This window comes from Sceloporus occidentalis, unplaced genomic scaffold (genome assembly GCF_023333645.1).
Source record: "Sceloporus occidentalis isolate IW3139 unplaced genomic scaffold, rSceOcc1.0.p SCAF_73, whole genome shotgun sequence".
Lineage (NCBI taxonomy): Eukaryota > Metazoa > Chordata > Lepidosauria > Squamata > Phrynosomatidae > Sceloporus > Sceloporus occidentalis.
Genome location: NW_028317053.1, coordinates 5,000,410 through 5,016,996, shown reverse-complemented (window position 1 = coordinate 5,016,996; position 16,587 = coordinate 5,000,410). Strand labels below are relative to the sequence as shown.

At 42.8% G+C, this 16,587-nt stretch overlaps 1 protein-coding gene across 3 annotated transcripts in view; it reads right to left on the bottom strand.

The window, feature by feature from the left end:
* Positions 1–948: 948 nt before the first annotated feature.
* NAA35 (N-alpha-acetyltransferase 35, NatC auxiliary subunit) overlaps positions 949–16,587 on the bottom strand; it is a 33,479-nt gene continuing 17,840 nt past the window's right edge. For 2 of the 3 annotated variants that reach the window (XM_089494544.1, XM_089494546.1), the window contains exons 17-24: positions 10,165–10,263; positions 8,064–8,242; positions 6,898–7,034; positions 5,271–5,338; positions 3,463–3,603; positions 3,065–3,187; positions 2,027–2,107; positions 949–1,250 (exon numbers count right to left, since the gene is read on the bottom strand). In XM_089494544.1, the coding sequence (XP_089350670.1) occupies positions 1,191–1,250; positions 2,027–2,107; positions 3,065–3,187; positions 3,463–3,603; positions 5,271–5,338; positions 6,898–7,034; positions 8,064–8,242; positions 10,165–10,263 (888 nt within the window). In that variant the 3' untranslated portion in view covers positions 949–1,190. The remainder of the gene's footprint in view (positions 1,251–2,026; positions 2,108–3,064; positions 3,188–3,462; positions 3,604–5,270; positions 5,339–6,897; positions 7,035–8,063; positions 8,243–10,164; positions 10,264–16,587) is intronic. The other variant, XM_089494547.1, reaches the window with a different exon arrangement.

Genomic DNA, 16,587 nt, shown 5'->3' with positions numbered 1-16,587 from the left:
ACACTTGACAGAGAATCTGCTTTTAAAAAAAGAAGTGGAAACAGGACTTTGTCTAAAGTATCTAAAACTAGTACAAAACCCTTCATACCCATCAATACATTCAGATGCCTATTAATAGCCAGATGAAGAAGGAACCAAATAAACAGACAAAAGTAAATATTGCACCTTTCCTGTGTTTCTGAAATAATGTATTTTCCGGCATATAAGACAACTTTTGAACCCTTTTAAATCTTGTCAAAAGTTGGGGGTCGTCTTATACGCCACGTAAGCCCAACTTCCTCAGGCCGGAAAAGAGCCTCACGGCCCAGCGCACGCACCCAGCCTCCTCCTGCCCTCCAGCCCTTCGGAGGCCTGCTCCTTCCTTCAAGGCCTCCGAGGAGGCTGGAAGGCAGTCCCGCGGCCCGGTGCCCACCCACCCTGCACCTGCTTTCCGAGGAGGCCAGAAGGCAGCCAGAAGAGAGGCCACAGAGGCCGGAAGAGAGCAGCGCAACCTGGCGCATGCAACTGGCCTGCTCCGTGGCCTGGCATGATTGCGACCGGCCTCCTCCCACCTTCCAGGGGTCGTCTTGTACGGCGAGTATATAGCAAGGTCTATATTTTTATTTGAAAAGTTGGGGGGTCGTCTTATACATCCTGTCGCCTTATACACCAGCAAATATAGTATTAATGAATGGAGCACAGCAGTGACCAAAGAGGAAGAAGGATTTGAGTCTCCTCTATCTTCAATTTTAATAATGTGCCTTCAGAAATTATGTATTATATTTTATGTTTGGGGGTTCTTAGGGAAACATTCCACATTGCCACTAAAGCATTTCGATGTGTTTTGGTTAGAGGTGTAATCTGTGAAAACTCCCTTGTACTGTACTTTCAAAGTGGTCAAGTATGTTATGAAATGTATATAATTGTTCTGAGACCTTTCACAAAATTTATAGATAAATGGACACAAGATCAAAACATACAATGCTTTAATAATGAAATTGATAAAATCTGCTCCAGTGGTAGGATGTTACATAATCCGCTTTAAAATAGTTGTCCTTCCGGTTGTGTAAGGAAGCCTGCCTACTGTTGCTTCCAATGCAACAGTACTTTTGTCCAAGAGTACCATGTCCTTTTTGAGCACAGTGTATGTCTACACAAGGCAGCTCTGTTACACAAATTACAGTTCATTTGTTCTTATAATCCTTTGCCTTTCAAACAAGCTTCACTACAGGGAAGTATCTATGAGGAGAGAAGTCAAATTCTGGTGGAATCTAGAAGAAATATTTTACAATAATTTAGTGACCTCTAAATGACAGTTTATTAAACTCCCAATGGTTCTTTAAAATGCCAACAAGGAAAGAAAAATTCTGAAGCAAAAGCTAAACCACAACCGGGGAAGACAAGACTAAAATCTGAGACAAACGCATTGACTCCACCGAACTCGCATTGGTTTTAGAAACAGAGATATTACAGATAGAATTTAGCAGAGACTTTGTGATCCCAACTCTGGCAGAACTGAACCAGACAAAGATATAATCTCTGCCCTGAAAAAAGGATACTGTCAGGATGAAGTCAAATCAAGATTTCTTTTGCTATAACCACAGGGACAATCAATCAGGAATATGGCATAGCTCTAAGGAACATTCAACAAGATGTATACTTTGTCCCTACTTGCCCCTATTGCTCTGCTCTTATACAAAGTGTAATTGAAAATACCTAGATTTTCTACCACATGCTAAGATTCTATGAAGGCTGAGTCAAGACTGTCCACTGATAGTCAAATATTAAGGTATGTAAGGTACAAAACTCACTGGAACATCCTTTCAAGTAAACATTTAACATTCAGTGGTTATTGTAATTACAGTAGTGTACCCCACCACTGTGGTTTGGCATCAGCTATTTGTATTGAAACTGAACACTAATAGCACTAACAACAAGCCATTAAAGTACAATGATTAGTTCTGGTGCCCTAGCTTGTGACATATTTGTAGTATATCCACCCCCTTTGATTATGTTTTCAAAAACACTTTAGCCGTGATATACTTACTTTAGAGTCCTTTTTGTGACCACCTGCCAACAACTTCATAACAACAATATTGGGTTTAGCAACTTTAAGAATACGGTTGACCTAGACAGAAATATTAAAGTTTAATAGTTTAGACAAGAAAATAAATCTTGAGCTCAGTAGCAATGAATACTTAATATGACACTTGCAGTCATTATTGCACTGAGCCACTGAAAGAGATCTTTGACATTTTTTTACTAAACCACTTATAAACCAGCAATGTACTCTTTTTATAAATACCATTAATCTGGTTCCAACACATTAGAGCCAAATTGATACAGTACTTTTCTTTCAACAAATGAACACTGATAATATACCAGTGTACATGTATCTATGCTAAAGCCACAGTGAAATAAGCAGGACTTGGGCATATTGAACAGCAGCATTTCAAGGCTATACATATATTTGATAATATTCTTTTTTCACACTGGGTGATGGGAAGACCTTCAGTGTCCCTTCACCCAAATCCAAAGTTTTGGGGACAGTGGATATACCACTACACAGCTGGCTGTCTTCTGACTACTGAATCAACTGACAAGAAAAAAATCAGCCAACTTGCATGCCACAAGCCAGGAATCCTGATTTATTTGTGGACGCTACTTGATAATTTTTGCTGCAAGCTGTTTATTATGAAATGCAAATCTCCTGGTCCTATTTTCTGGTTTATCCCACAGAAAGAATACAGCATTTGTTCTTCATTAGTTGGGAGAGAAACAAACCAGACCAGAGGAAGCTGTCCAATAAACAAATTATGAAGCAGTCTGTTTAGCCAGAAATGGTAAAGCATATTACACCAGAGAAACTGTTTGAACTTGACAAGCCAGGATTCGTGCAAATGTCATACCAATAATAAAGCTTCCCACTGACAGGAATGGGTAGGCCCTGCCTGTTTCTGTGTATGCCAAGAAAATTATAATTCTGCAACAAAAGCCATTAAAATGTTTAATGTTTAAATTCACAACTCATGCAAGTGTAAATCCTTTCACCTCTCTATTCCTATGTCTAGAGAATGTGTCTTACCTCCTGGTCTGGGTTAGGAATATTTTCTAGTATCATCTTAGCCTGCTGGAAGTGTTTGCTAGCAGCCATGTAGAGATCAGAAGACTGGGGAGGAGGACTATATTTGTTTAGGTCAGACATCTCCTAAATATTAGGAAAAAAGTAAGTATCCATTAAAAGAAATTGCTCCCCAAAAGAGACAGATCTTTGACTTATTCAAAATTAGACTGTCATTTAGCACATAGATGAGACCAAATAAAAGTGAAGATTGCTCACTAAGGAGGAAGGAGAAAATATTGGGACAATTAAAATAAAAGTGCTTAAAACCCCTGAAAATCTTTTCAATTAAGAAAAAACATAAAGCAACACTGTTAATAAACAAATGGCCTAGTACAGTTAGTAATTTAACTATGATTCACCTTGAATTGCAAATAGTGTACTGGTGGTGGTGTTATGACACTGTTGAATGGTGCAAACCTGTGTTCATATCGAACTTGTTCACTATCGAGTTCAAACTTCGGCTTTCTCACTTTGCCATCCATGTCAAAAGCAATCATAGTCTTCAGAAAAAAATGGGGAGACAAAGGAAAAATAACCCAGCAAAATGAGAAATCTGCTTCTTACAACACATCTGCAACAGAAGCACAGGTGAAGGCAGTGGTGCACATTACCCCACAAAAGTTACTCTGAAAAAATGCTTCCTGAGGACTAAATGTAGTCACAACACAAAGAAATGTAATACACTTGGATTCTATTCATCTGTCCCTCTCAAAAGAGGTGTAACAAACTACACATATTTACCAATCTGCCAAACTGACCCTAATAGGCTCCTTGAAAAGAAATGATGTCCCATGCATCACACACATGAGGATGAGCAAGAAAAGAGAAACACAATTCCTGCCCCCCCCCCCAGCAATGAAAAAATTGAACTCCTGCTTGATGCCTCCACCAAACTGAAAAAGATTTCTGAGATAGGAGATTTCTGAACAATACAATAATAAATAATAAAAATTTTATTTGTATACCGCCCTTCCAACGATCAGGGCGGTGAACAACATGTTAATAACACAGTACAATTACATCATAAAACACAATAGAAATACAACACAGCATATTAAAATCAAATTAAAACCCTGTCAGCCAGCTACCACTGCCGTCGAAGGGGGAAGACTAGCTGGAGCTTGCTTCGGGGAATGCTGATCGAAATAAGAAGGTTTTTAACTCCCTTCTAAACTGAGCCAGGGAGGTAGCCGAGCGGAGCTCTATGGGCAGCGTATTCCAGAGGGCCGGGGCGACGATGGAATACGACCTCCTCATAGTGGAGGCTAGTCTGGCCCCTGGGGCCCTCAGTAGTTGCTGCCCAGAAGTTCTGAGGGTGTGGGGCGGAATGTATGGAGAGAGGCGGTCCTTCAGGTATCCTGGGCCCAAGCCATATAGGGCTTTATAGGTTATCACCAACACCTTGTACTGTGCCCGGAAGCGGATGGGCAGCCAATGCAACTCTTTTAGTATAGGTGTAATATGACTGGCCCTGGAGGTACCAGTAACCAGTCTGGCTGCCATATTCTGTACCATCTGTAGCTTCCGGGTGTGGTATAAGGGTTGCCCCATGTACAGCGCATTGCAGAAATCCAATCGAGAGGTTACCAGAGCATGTACCACCGTTTCAAGGTCTCTCTGGGCCAGGTATGGGCGCAGCTGCTACTTTTAGTTTCTCATCACAAAACAGAAAGATTGCCAGATATTCACATATTGATAATTATTATGTGATGTAAGTTACATTCTCAACTTTGAAAGCACACATGCTCCCTTGATCATTGTTTTTGGCTTCAATAATCTAATATATTGACTAATTCAAAATTACAGTTCACAGAGTCAGAACAATATTTAGGAGAATGTTATTGTATATAATGGTGCAGATACTCCCTGCAAATTCCTTAACTACAGTATTACAGCATCTCATCACACCAATAGTAGACATTCCTTTGTCAGGCTTACATTGTACAATATGCTGTTTTTTGACAGTAGTGTTAACACAGTTAAAACTAAATTGGGGTCCTCTTTACCCAGAAACTGAATTTGTTTCACCAGCCCCATGTAGAACATTATTGAAATATAAAATCCTTTAAGAATGTTCAGGTGCAATTCTCAATTTTTAGAATTCTACTTGTATCTCAGGATGTATTTTTTTAAAAGATTCATTTTATTACAATCCATATTACATCACCTTATACATCCCAGCACACATGTTTTGATAGGCTTGGCTCATGGTGATCTCTCTGCTCAAAGGACGAGCTGTAAATTTAATATATGAAAGTATTTTACTACAAAGTTATGAAAACTTCACTGACATTAAAAATACAATAACTCAACATGTAAGCAGATTTTGACATAGAAACTGGGCACTATGATAACACATTTTATTTAACATCTAGTCAGAAATGCTTGTTTTCAACAAATTGTTTTCTTTAGCTCTCAAATCTAATGGCTATTTGTAGGTGTATCCCTTCCTATCTGTGTTGAACAATACGGCTTGCAAATTAATTTACTATGACAGATGCTAAACAACAGTTAACAGACATATTTCACATGTTCAGCAATGATTAGGCCAAATTCATGCTAAAACTTCTCAGGTGGTAACAAATGAAAATTCTATTCACACAAAGGCTTGGCTTTTCTGGGGGAGAGATTATGGAGTTACACTAAACTAATTATCAAAATGGAGTTGCTGCATGGGGTGAGGAACCACTTTCACAGGCAAGGGAAACTTGTTTTGGCCCACATTACATCAGTAGTAGCCTATAAGGAATTTAGTGCGTGGGGATGAAGGCAAAAGTAAATGGCACAAGTGTGGGTAGCATACCAGATCTCCTCAACATTTAACTCTCACAGCCACTATCACACCATTCATTCATTCATTCATTCATTCATTCATTCATTTGTTCGCTCTCTCTCTCTCACACACAAATACACAATGACCCTGTTGCACTATACTTAATCTTTGAAAATGTCTTCTAGGCAAGCCAAAGAAAGCTTTGGGGTAGGGAAGTGTTACCGCTGGAAAAGTGGAGTTAGCCCTCTATTTCCAGCTGCAGACCTTTCCCTACCATGCCCAGAGAGCTAGAAGGCTTGCAAGAAGTCCAGCATTGGCTTTAATAGTAGTTTTTTGCCAAGCCTACTTGTGACATTTGGGGCTGGACAGGAGATAGTGATTATGTAGTGGAAATGGGAGGTGTCCTACCCAGCAGTGATGTCCCCTGAAAATGCCAGCTCATCACCACCACCACCACCTAAATACATAATCACTGGCAGCAACAAAATTTCCTTTGGCAACAAAGGGGACACTGGGACAGAAGAGAAACTGCGGGTTGGATCAGGAAGGCCCAAATCACAGTCAACTTGTAGCCTGGTGAGTCTTCCATTCCTGAAAGAACTTGGATGACAAATAAATAAAATAGAGTTTTGTAGCATTGCAGCTAGGCCATATGGGATTGAGTACTGCAACACAAGTTTACTGAGTGTAGAAGTAGGAATATTGGAAAGTGAAATCCATACTGCCAAATTTAGGAAGCTACAATCCAGATTCAAAACTTAATTCAATTTAGGAGTAGTGAACAAGAACACAGCAACCCTATCATTCAGTCCTATGGAAAAAAATCTTTTTCACTCTTCAGTTTAAAATTATCAAATAAAAACATTAGATGCAGCTGCGAAATTAATTCAGGATGAATTCAGCCTTCTAATTTAGATGGCTGCATGAAGCTGAAAATAAATAACCACCATTATTTTCAGGTGCTTTAAAAGAAACGGGGGGGGGGGGGGGAGCACACAAATGATCTGAACAGCATATATACCTTTTTTCTTTTTCTTGGATTTTTTATTACTCCGGCCTTTCTGCTGCTCTTCCATTATTCTTTCTTCTGCCATCTGTGAACTATCAGCCCGACTGAGAGTTGACATTAGCCAGGCATAGAGAAACTCCGAGAGATACCTACAGTGATAAGATATTTTGTAATCAGATTATTTGAAGACAACTCAATATTTTCAGCATACAGGCCCTTTAGAGCAAAACAACTAATCACAACTGTAATTTTAAAACATTTCTGCTGGTTTTCCTACAGACAACCTTTTCACCTATAGCCAACCATTTTCCTAAGGGGAAGTTAATCAGCTGAATCCAAAGGTTTGGATTCTAATGGAACTTAACAGAAGGGAGTTAAGAGAAGGATAGGTCACTTATCTGTGATTGTGGTTCTTCGAGTGGTTATCTGTGCCTTCACACAAATGGGTTTTTGCACCTGAGCAGAAACTCAATTGGAATGTTCTAGAGCTGAGTAGCTTGGCGGTAACCCCTCCCTCTACCTGTCAACCAGGCATGTCTAAGACCATCAAGCAGCTTCCCTCAGTTTCAAAGTGCACCAGAGAGTACACAGGAACCTGAACCAGAGGGAAGGTAGGGAGGATTGTGTGCAGGCACAGAAGGCCACTCAAAGAATGATACAGATCAGGGAAAAAAAGAAAAGAAATGACCCCACCCCTGCAGCCTACAAAAAGGCTCTCTGCATGGTCAGAGAACCCTCTGAGCTCTATGAGATGGGACTTTTAAGAAGAGGGTAATAATAATAATAATAATAATAATAATAAAGATTTATTTCTAGCCCGCCCAATCACGAAGAATCCGGGCGGGTTACAACAATAAAATACATCAAGTTACAATAAAGCTAAAAAACCAAACCCTAGATCTACCCCCTCCCATTCCCAGTACTAAAACAGAATTAAACAGTAATAGTATAAAAAACATTAAAACATTAAAAACAGTATAGTAACTTGCCTTTCATGAACTTCTTCAATTTAGGATCCAAGCCTGCTTGTGGGGGTCATTCTAACGGAAAACTATGCCTGGATCCACCCCTATATAAGTGGCACCTAATACACACCTATGGTGCATGGTCCAGTCCATTGTAGAATGCACTGTGTTCCATTACTACTAGTTAGCAAAGTACCTGCTCCCAATTCTTACCAATATATGTAGTAATACTCATGCATACTGTATAGCTCCAGTTCAAACCCACTCAGAAGATACTGTATCATTATGCGTAGGTTGTGGTAAAGGACCCAAGTGCCCAGACATGCCAAGTGTTGCCTTTGGGGTTCTTGTTTCAGCAGCATACTGTGAAGTGCTGCATCTACTTTCTCTGCCTAGAAGATCGAAAGGAACAGTGTTCAGAACAACCATCAGAATTGACAATTTCACAAATTATCCTGACAAAATCCCAAACTCTGCACCCTGCACTAGTCCTGACCATAGGGCATACTTCAAAGTGCATCTTAGAAACTAAAATGCCCCAAGTAACTAGGGATGAGATTGGTCCAGCCTCATGCTATCAGACAGGTCATTTCAGTATCCTGAAAAGTTTTATTGTAAAGCTTCCATAGAACTAGACCTACAAAGTAGGCATTTCATGACTTTATTGCATGAGAAAAGAAAACCAAAACAGAGTGGGAGGGCAGTGGCTTTCTCAATGCTTCTCTGCATACTGTCATAGTACTTCCATTCTTCTTCCTGAGGCAGACTGTTGTATCTTTTTTCTAGCTGGAAAAATCCATTTGACAAAAGGCAAAATTTTACAATTGTCTCCCTCAGGAAAAAAATGGAACTGCTATGATGCCATGTACACAGAGAAAGCCACTCTCTCCCACTCCAATTTAGCTTTTTCTCATGCAATAAGGCTCTTTGTTACCTCCAGAGTGTTACACAGTACCCCTGCCACCGACTTGTACTTTAAAAGGAAAAACAAAAATGGGACAAAGTCGTCTTATACGCCAGAAAATACTGTAAGACGACCCCAAACTTTTCCAGTTAAAATATAGAGTTTGGGATATATTCGTCGTATAAGACTACCCCTCTTCCAACGCACACCAAATAATTTTTTTTAAAAAAATCAGATTTGATTTCAATATGGTAATTTTAATTCAAATGCTTATGAAATGCAGGTACGTAGCAGGAAAACTTGTTGTATACAAAGCCTGCTTGGATTGGTCAGCTCACCCTGCCTGTCCAGCCCTCCCTGTCTCCAAGACTATCAGAGCGGTAGCGCAAACACAGCTCTTTTTTCCATACCCCGCGGCTGTTTTTGAGCTCCCCCCACCATATGCGGCAACCACAGATTCTCCAGTCTGGCTCAGAAGTTTCAGCACCTGTCATATCAGATGACCCCCTGGCGTATAAGATGACCCCCAACTTTTGAGAAGATTTTCCTGGGTTAAAAAGTAGTCTTATATGCCAGAAAATACAGTAAATAACTAGAAGAGGGTTATCACAGGTTGTGGTAGCAGAGGGACCAACCAAATAATAGAGATTGCCTCCCAAGAAGGACAAGTTCCTCAGAAATAAAAAATTTTCACCAGCTTAGAACTGGCAGATGGTCTGCTACCCAAAGGCTAACATAAATTAGAAGCATTTGACAGAATAAGCCAACCTCCCTCTCCTCGTTAATTCTGCAGTGATGCAGCAGATTAAAAAATCCAGTAGGTATTGCATTTGTTTGCAAGGAATACTGTAGCATGAAGTATCATGTTCTGATTACTTGCAGAGTGGCTGGAACAAAGAGTGCACCTTCATTGCTGGATCTATTCCTCAGCAGAGGAATATTTTGTTGATGAGGTACCCAATGGAACCATTAATTTTATGTCTACCTACAAATAAATATGTCTTCCTATAGAAAAACGGAGAGCTATTTTCCCTCAGGTTTTATGTCTCTTTCAAAATCTGTTTGGTTAATAACCAAATTTTCAGTTGAAGACTAGTATTATTTTGTAGTATACTGAAATTCCATTTGTAACATCATGTTTGCAGGAAATGACATCTGACAGCTGCTCAAAACAATGTTATGTCTTATGTGCACACATGTTTTCTGGGCATCTGGGTTTTGTGAAGTACTTTCATTATCATCTGACAAACATGCATGGGAATGTGAGACATTTTCATTCCACTAGAATTCCCATGAGGAACGTAAATACCCCAGAAGTCACTCAATGCACAGGAATGGGGGAAAGCATAAAAAGCAAAGCAGTTGTCATAATAACATATTTTGCATCATATTCCCTGCCTCTTACATTACCTCATCTTGCAAAGTAGCAAATTCTTCAAGAATATGACCAAGTTTATCCCTCTGACGAGCCCTATTGTGCCCGTGAATCTGAATTAAACTACAGAATGGCTGGGGAGGAAAAAGAAGACAAGTTAGTTTTTAGACTTTTACATCATTCTCATATCACAAACTTGATTTGTAACACAGATCTTCAGATCAATACTGCAGGCAACAAGGGGCAGGCTAACACTGTATTGCATCAGTGCAAATCTGGAACCTTTTGAAATACAGCTACAGGAAATTTGACTGAGTTCTTGGCTCACCTCCAAGTCAATTCTGATGTCTGACAAGGCAGACAGGATACTGATGACCTGAGCATATGCACCTGTTGTAAATCACAGAGCCAAACACATTTAGGACGGCACTGAAACAAGCATTTCCAGGAAGAGCATGTGCAATATGATGCCAGTCAGATGGTACTTTCAGTGCTAATGCCCTCAATAGAACTGAGCACATGAAGTACAGTTTCTGCAGATGTCTAGCATTCTAAGATAACAGCAATTAATATCATTAGCAACAACAGGGATGAATCACAGATTGACATGGCCCAACATAGACTTTTTATTTTCTGTTCTATGTGAAAAGCTCTTGACAGCTTTACCAAATACAATATGAGGGGTCAGTGAGCCATGGACAGCTACAGTGATGAATATTTGTTATGACCCCTATGACTTTGGTTTGGCCAGAAAATAATAGGCAACAAGTAATGTTTTGCTCAAGGTTGGTGATCTCCTTGTGTTTGGTGTGTAATTTCATTTACACTGGTGCCTCGGGATACGAAATGATCGGGTTACGAAATTTCCGGGTTACGAAAAACTTGGATTGGAAAAAACTATTTCGGGTTACGAAATATTTTTCGGGTTACGAAATGCATTTCGGCGCGAAATTCAAATGATGCAAAGTGCAGCTACAGGCTTTCCAGGGCTAACGGAAAGCTAAGGGGGCTGGGTTAGGGGTTAGCTTTGGCGCGAATTTTGAATTTCGTTAGCAGCAGTGATGGGCTTGAGAAATCAAGCTGATCATCTGGATTGGCTAACGAAATTGGGGGGGTGGCCTGGCTTGAGAAACAAAAGCCGGCTTCCATTGATCTGCTCCTTTGTCTGGCCTTGTGGACTGTCTGAGCAAGAGTTTCTTCTGAGCTCTAACTCTTGGTTCCACTGTTGGTCTGGACTTTTCCTGGCTTTCTGCCTTTGGACTTTGCCAGGTGTACTCTTCGGATCAAGACCGGCCATCAGGAATTTCTCTACAGGTAGGTGGATGGATTTTTACCTTCTTCTTGTGGGGTGAGACAGTGTGAGCATGCTTTTGCTGTGTGGATTATGGGCTTGGGGTGCTGGTTTGCTTTTTTTTTTTTTTTCTTTGCTGTTTTCAAAGTGTGGAGTGTGGGTTTTAAAACTTTGGCCATGGTCCCATGTGGGCCAGAGAGTGTGACCTTGGGGTGGCATTTTCAGATTTTGGGTTTCTGGCCTTTGGGTTTGTGTTCTTGGGTGCTTTGGTCATGGCTGTGATGATTTGAAAGTGTGGGCATCCATTTTTGCAAGTTTGGCCTTGGTCCCATGTGGGCCAGAGAGTGTGACCTTGGGGTTGCATTTTCAGATTTTGGGTTTCTGGCCTTTGGGTTTGTGTTCTTGGGTGCTTTGGCCTTGGCTGTGATGTTTTCAAAGTGTGGGGTGTGAGTTTTAAAAGTTTGGCCTTGGTCTCATGTGGGCCAGAGAGTGTCACCATAGGGTGGCATTTTCAGATTTTGGGTTTCTGGCCTTTGGGTTTGTGTTCTTGGGTGCTTTGGCCTTGGCTGTGATGTTTTCAAAGTGTGGGGTGTGAGTTTTAAAAGTTTGGCCTTGGTCTCATGTGGGCCAGAGAGTGTCACCATAGGGTGGCATTTTCAGATTTTGGGTTTCTGGCCTTTGGGTTTGTGTTCTTGGGTGCTTTGGTCATGGCTGTGATGTTTTCAAAGTGTGGGATGTGAGTTTTGCATGTTTGGCCTTGATTTGATGTGGGCCAGAGAGTGTGACTTTGGGGTTGGATTTTTAGATTTTGGGTTTCTGGCCTTTGGGTTTGTGTTCTTGGGTGCTTTGGTCATGGCTGTGATGTTTTCAAAGTGTGGGATGTGAGTTTTGCATGTTTGGCCTTGATTTGATGTGGGCCAGAGAGTGTGACTTTGGGGTTGGATTTTTAGATTTTGGGTTTCTGGCCTTTGGGTTTGTGTTCTTGGGTGCTTTGGCCTTGGCTGTGATGTTTTCAAAGTGTGGGGTGTGAGTTTTAAAAGTTTGGCCTTGGTCCCATGTGGGCCTCAGAGTGTCACCATAGGGTGGCATTTTCAGATTTTGGGTTTCTGGCCTTTGGGTTTGTGTTCTTGGGTGCTTTGGTCATGGCTGTGATGTTTTCAAAGTGTGGGATGTGAGTTTTGCATGTTTGGCCTTGATTTGATGTGGGCCAGAGAGTGTGACTTTGGGGTTGGATTTTTAGATTTTGGGTTTCTGGCCTTTGGGTTTGTGTTCTTGGGTGCTTTGGCCTTGGCTGTGATGTTTTCAAAGTGTGGGGTGTGAGTTTTAAAAGTTTGGCCTTGGTCCCATGTGGGCCTCAGAGTGTCACCATAGGGTGGCATTTTCAGATTTTGGGTTTCTGGCCTTTGGGTTAGTGTTCTTGGGTGCTTTGGTCATGGCTGTGATGTTTTCAAAGTGTGGGATGTGAGTTTTGCATGTTTGGCCTTGATTTGATGTGGGCCAGAGAGTGTGACTTTGGGGTTGGATTTTTAGATTTTGGGTTTCTGGCCTTTGGGTTAGTGTTCTTGGGTGCTTTGGTCATGGCTGTGATGATTTGAGAGTGTGGGCATCCATTTTTGCAAGTTTGGCCTTGGTCCCATGTGGGCCAGAGAGTGTGACCTTGGGGTTGCATTTTCAGATTTTGGGTTTCTGGCCTTTGGGTTTGTGTTCTTGGGTGCTTTGGTCATGGCTGTGATGATTTGAAAGTGTGGGCATCCATTTTTGCAAGTTTGGCCTTGGTCCCATGTGGGCCAGAGAGTGTGACCTTGGGGTTGCATTTTCAGATTTTGGGTTTCTGGCCTTTGGGTTTGTGTTCTTGGGTGCTTTGGTCATGGCTGTGATGATTTGAAAGTGTGGGCATCCATTTTTGCAAGTTTGGCCTTGGTCCCATGTGGGCCAGAGAGTGTGACCTTGGGGTTGCATTTTCAGATTTTGGGTTTCTGGCCTTTGGGTTTGTGTTCTTGGGTGCTTTGGTCATGGCTGTGATGATTTGAAAGTGTGGGCATCCATTTTTGCAAGTTTGGCCTTGGTCCCATGTGGGCCAGAGAGTGTGACCTTGGGGTTGCATTTTCAGATTTTGGGTTTCTGGCCTTTGGGTTTGTGTTCTTGGGTGCTTTGGTCATGGCTGTGATGATTTGAAAGTGTGGGCATCCATTTTTGCAAGTTTGGCCTTGGTCCCATGTGGGCCAGAGAGTGTGACCTTGGGGTTGCATTTTCAGATTTTGGGTTTCTGGCCTTTGGGTTTGTGTTCTTGGGTGCTTTGGCCTTGGCTGTGATGTTTTCAAAGTGTGGGCATCCATTTTTGCAAGTTTGGCCTTGGTCCCATGTGGGCCAGAGAGTGTGACCTTGGGGTTGCATTTTCAGATTTTGGGTTTCTGGCCTTTGGGTTTGTGTTCTTGGGTGCTTTGGCCTTGGCTGTGATGTTTTCAAAGTGTGGGGTGTGAGTTTTAAAAGTTTGGCCTTGGTCTCATGTGGGCCAGAGAGTGTCACCATAGGGTGGCATTTTCAGATTTTGGGTTTCTGGCCTTTGGGTTTGTGTTCTTGGTTGCTTTGGTCATGGCTGTGATGATTTGAGAGTGTGGGGTGTGAGTTTTGCAAGTTTGGGCCAGAGAGTGTGACCATGGGGGTGGGGGTGGTTTCCAATTGTGGCTTTTGCTCAGTGCCTGTGCCTTTTGTCCTTTTTAGGCTTGAGCTATGGCTCCCAAGAAAGCCACAGATAAAAGCGGCGGTGACAAAAAGAAGAGGGCTCCCTTGTCCTTGGAGGACAAGAAGGAAATCATCGCCAAGCACGAGAGGGGCGTGCGCTTGGTGGACATTGCCAAGGAGTATGGACGAAACCCTTCGACAATTGGCACTGTCCTCAAGCAGAAGGAGGCCATCAGAGCTGTTGTGGCTCCAGCGAAAGGCGTGACAACGATTGCCAAGCAGAGGACACCGAAGCACGAGGAGATGGAGCGCCTGCTGCTCCTCTGGATTAAGGAAAAGGAGCGAGTCGGGGACACTGTGACCACCTCGGTCATCTGTGAGAAGGCCACCACCATTTTCGAAGACCTGGCCAGCAAGGAGGCAGGTGAAGGAACTTCTTCCCAGGAGGAGCCAGCCACCCCGGAATTCAAAGCATCACGTGGCTGGTTTGAAAGGTTCAAGAAGAGGACCGGGATCCACTCTGTCGTCCGTCACGGCGAGGCGTCCAGCGCAGACCACCAGGCCGCCGAAGCATTTGTCATCGAGTTCAAGGCCATGGTGGAGGAGGAAGGCTACGTCCCGCAGCAAGTGTTCAATTGCGACGAGACGGGCCTCTTCTGGAAGAAGATGCCTCGCCGCACCTACATCAGCCAGGAGGAGAGGAGATTGCCAGGCCACAAGCCTATGAAGGACCGCTTCACACTTGCGTTGTGTGCCAATGCCAGCGGGGACTGTAAGGTCAAGCCCCTGTTGGTGTACCACTCTGAAAATCCAAGGGCCTTCAAGGCACACAACATTCAGAAGGACAGGTTGCCAGTGATGTGGCGTTCCAATGGCCGCACATGGGTCACACGCCTCCTTTTCGTGGAATGGATCAACAGTGTCTTCGCCCCGACTGTGAAGCGGTACCTGGAGGAAGAGGATTTGCCCTTGAAGTGCCTCCTCCTCTTGGACAATGCTCCTGCGCACCCGCATGGCCTGGAGAAGGACATCCTTGCAGAGTTCTCCTTCATCAAGGTCCAGTTTCTGCCGCCCAACACGACCTCCCTCTTGCAACCCATGGACCAGCAGGTGATTGCCAACTTCAAGAAGATCTACACCAAGCACCTGTTCAAGCGTTGTTTTGATGTGACGGAGAGCACACAGCTGACCCTTCGAGAGTTCTGGAAGCAGCATTTTGATATCGTCGTGTGCTTGAAGATGGTGGACTTGGCCTGGCAGGAGATCACCAGGCGCAACCTGATTGCTGCGTGGAGGAAGCTGTGGCCTGATGCTTCTTCCTTGGAAGGGTCACAGACCGAGGGTGCTGAGCCAGGTGAAGAAGAAGAGGTTGCTGAGATCGTCTCCATCGCAAGGTCCCTGGGACTCGACGTGGACAACGAGGACGTGGAGGAACTCATCGAGGAGCACAGCGAGGACCTGACAACAGAGGACCTGAAGGCCTTGGCGGCCATGCAACACTCGGCCGTGGATGAGGACGTGCTCCATTTCGACAGGGGCCAGCAGGAGGAGGCTGCGGGGGCATTTTTGCCAACAGCAGAAATTAAAGACATTTTGCGGCAATTCCACAATGTGTCTTCATATGTTGAGAAGCACCACCCTGAGAAGGTGCTCACCAGCCATGCCATTGCCCATTTTGATAATGTCTGCCTTAGCCATTTTAAGAACGTGCTTAAGGCCCGGCAAAAGCAGACATCCTTGGACCAGTTCTTCACTAGAGAGGGAGAACCGTCATCCAAGAAGGGAAAAGGTGACCCTTAAAAAAAAGGTGACCCTTAAAAAAAACACCAAATTTTTAAAAAAAAAATTGTTGTTAAACTGGTTAACTTTGTTAAATTGGTTGCATTGGCTAAATTGGCTGAATTGGTTGAATTGGCTAAATTGGCTGAATTGGTTGAATTGGCTAAATTGGCTAAATTGGCTGAATTGGTTGAATTGGCTAAATTGGCTGAATTGGCTGAATTGGCTGAATTGGTTGAATTGGGTTGAATTGGTTTAAATTTGGCTTTTTTGGCTGCCCCTCTCCTCCTCCTCCTGCCTCACTCTGAGATGCCAGGACCAGATGCCAAGACCAGCAAAAGATAAGTCAAAAACATTTTTTTTCTTTATCCTTTAGAAACTTTAGAATGGACCTGCCAGTCATTGTTAAGCTCTTTAGTGCCTCAGGCAACTTTGTATTACATTGTATTGTAGGGTACTTAGCTTAATAGGCCTCTATTGTACCTTTGTTTTCACTTGCAGGTTCAGTCTGAGGTCATAGAACGCATTAGTTATTTTCAATGGAAAAAGCGTTTCGGGTTACGAAATTTTCGGCTTACGAAAGGAATAGCGGAACGAATTAATTTCGTAACCCGAGGTAGCAGTGTATTCAGTAGCGCAGCAATCTAGCAAAATAAAAGCTTGGCACCAAAGGTTTGCAGTCTCTGGACATAACAGGATACAGGTC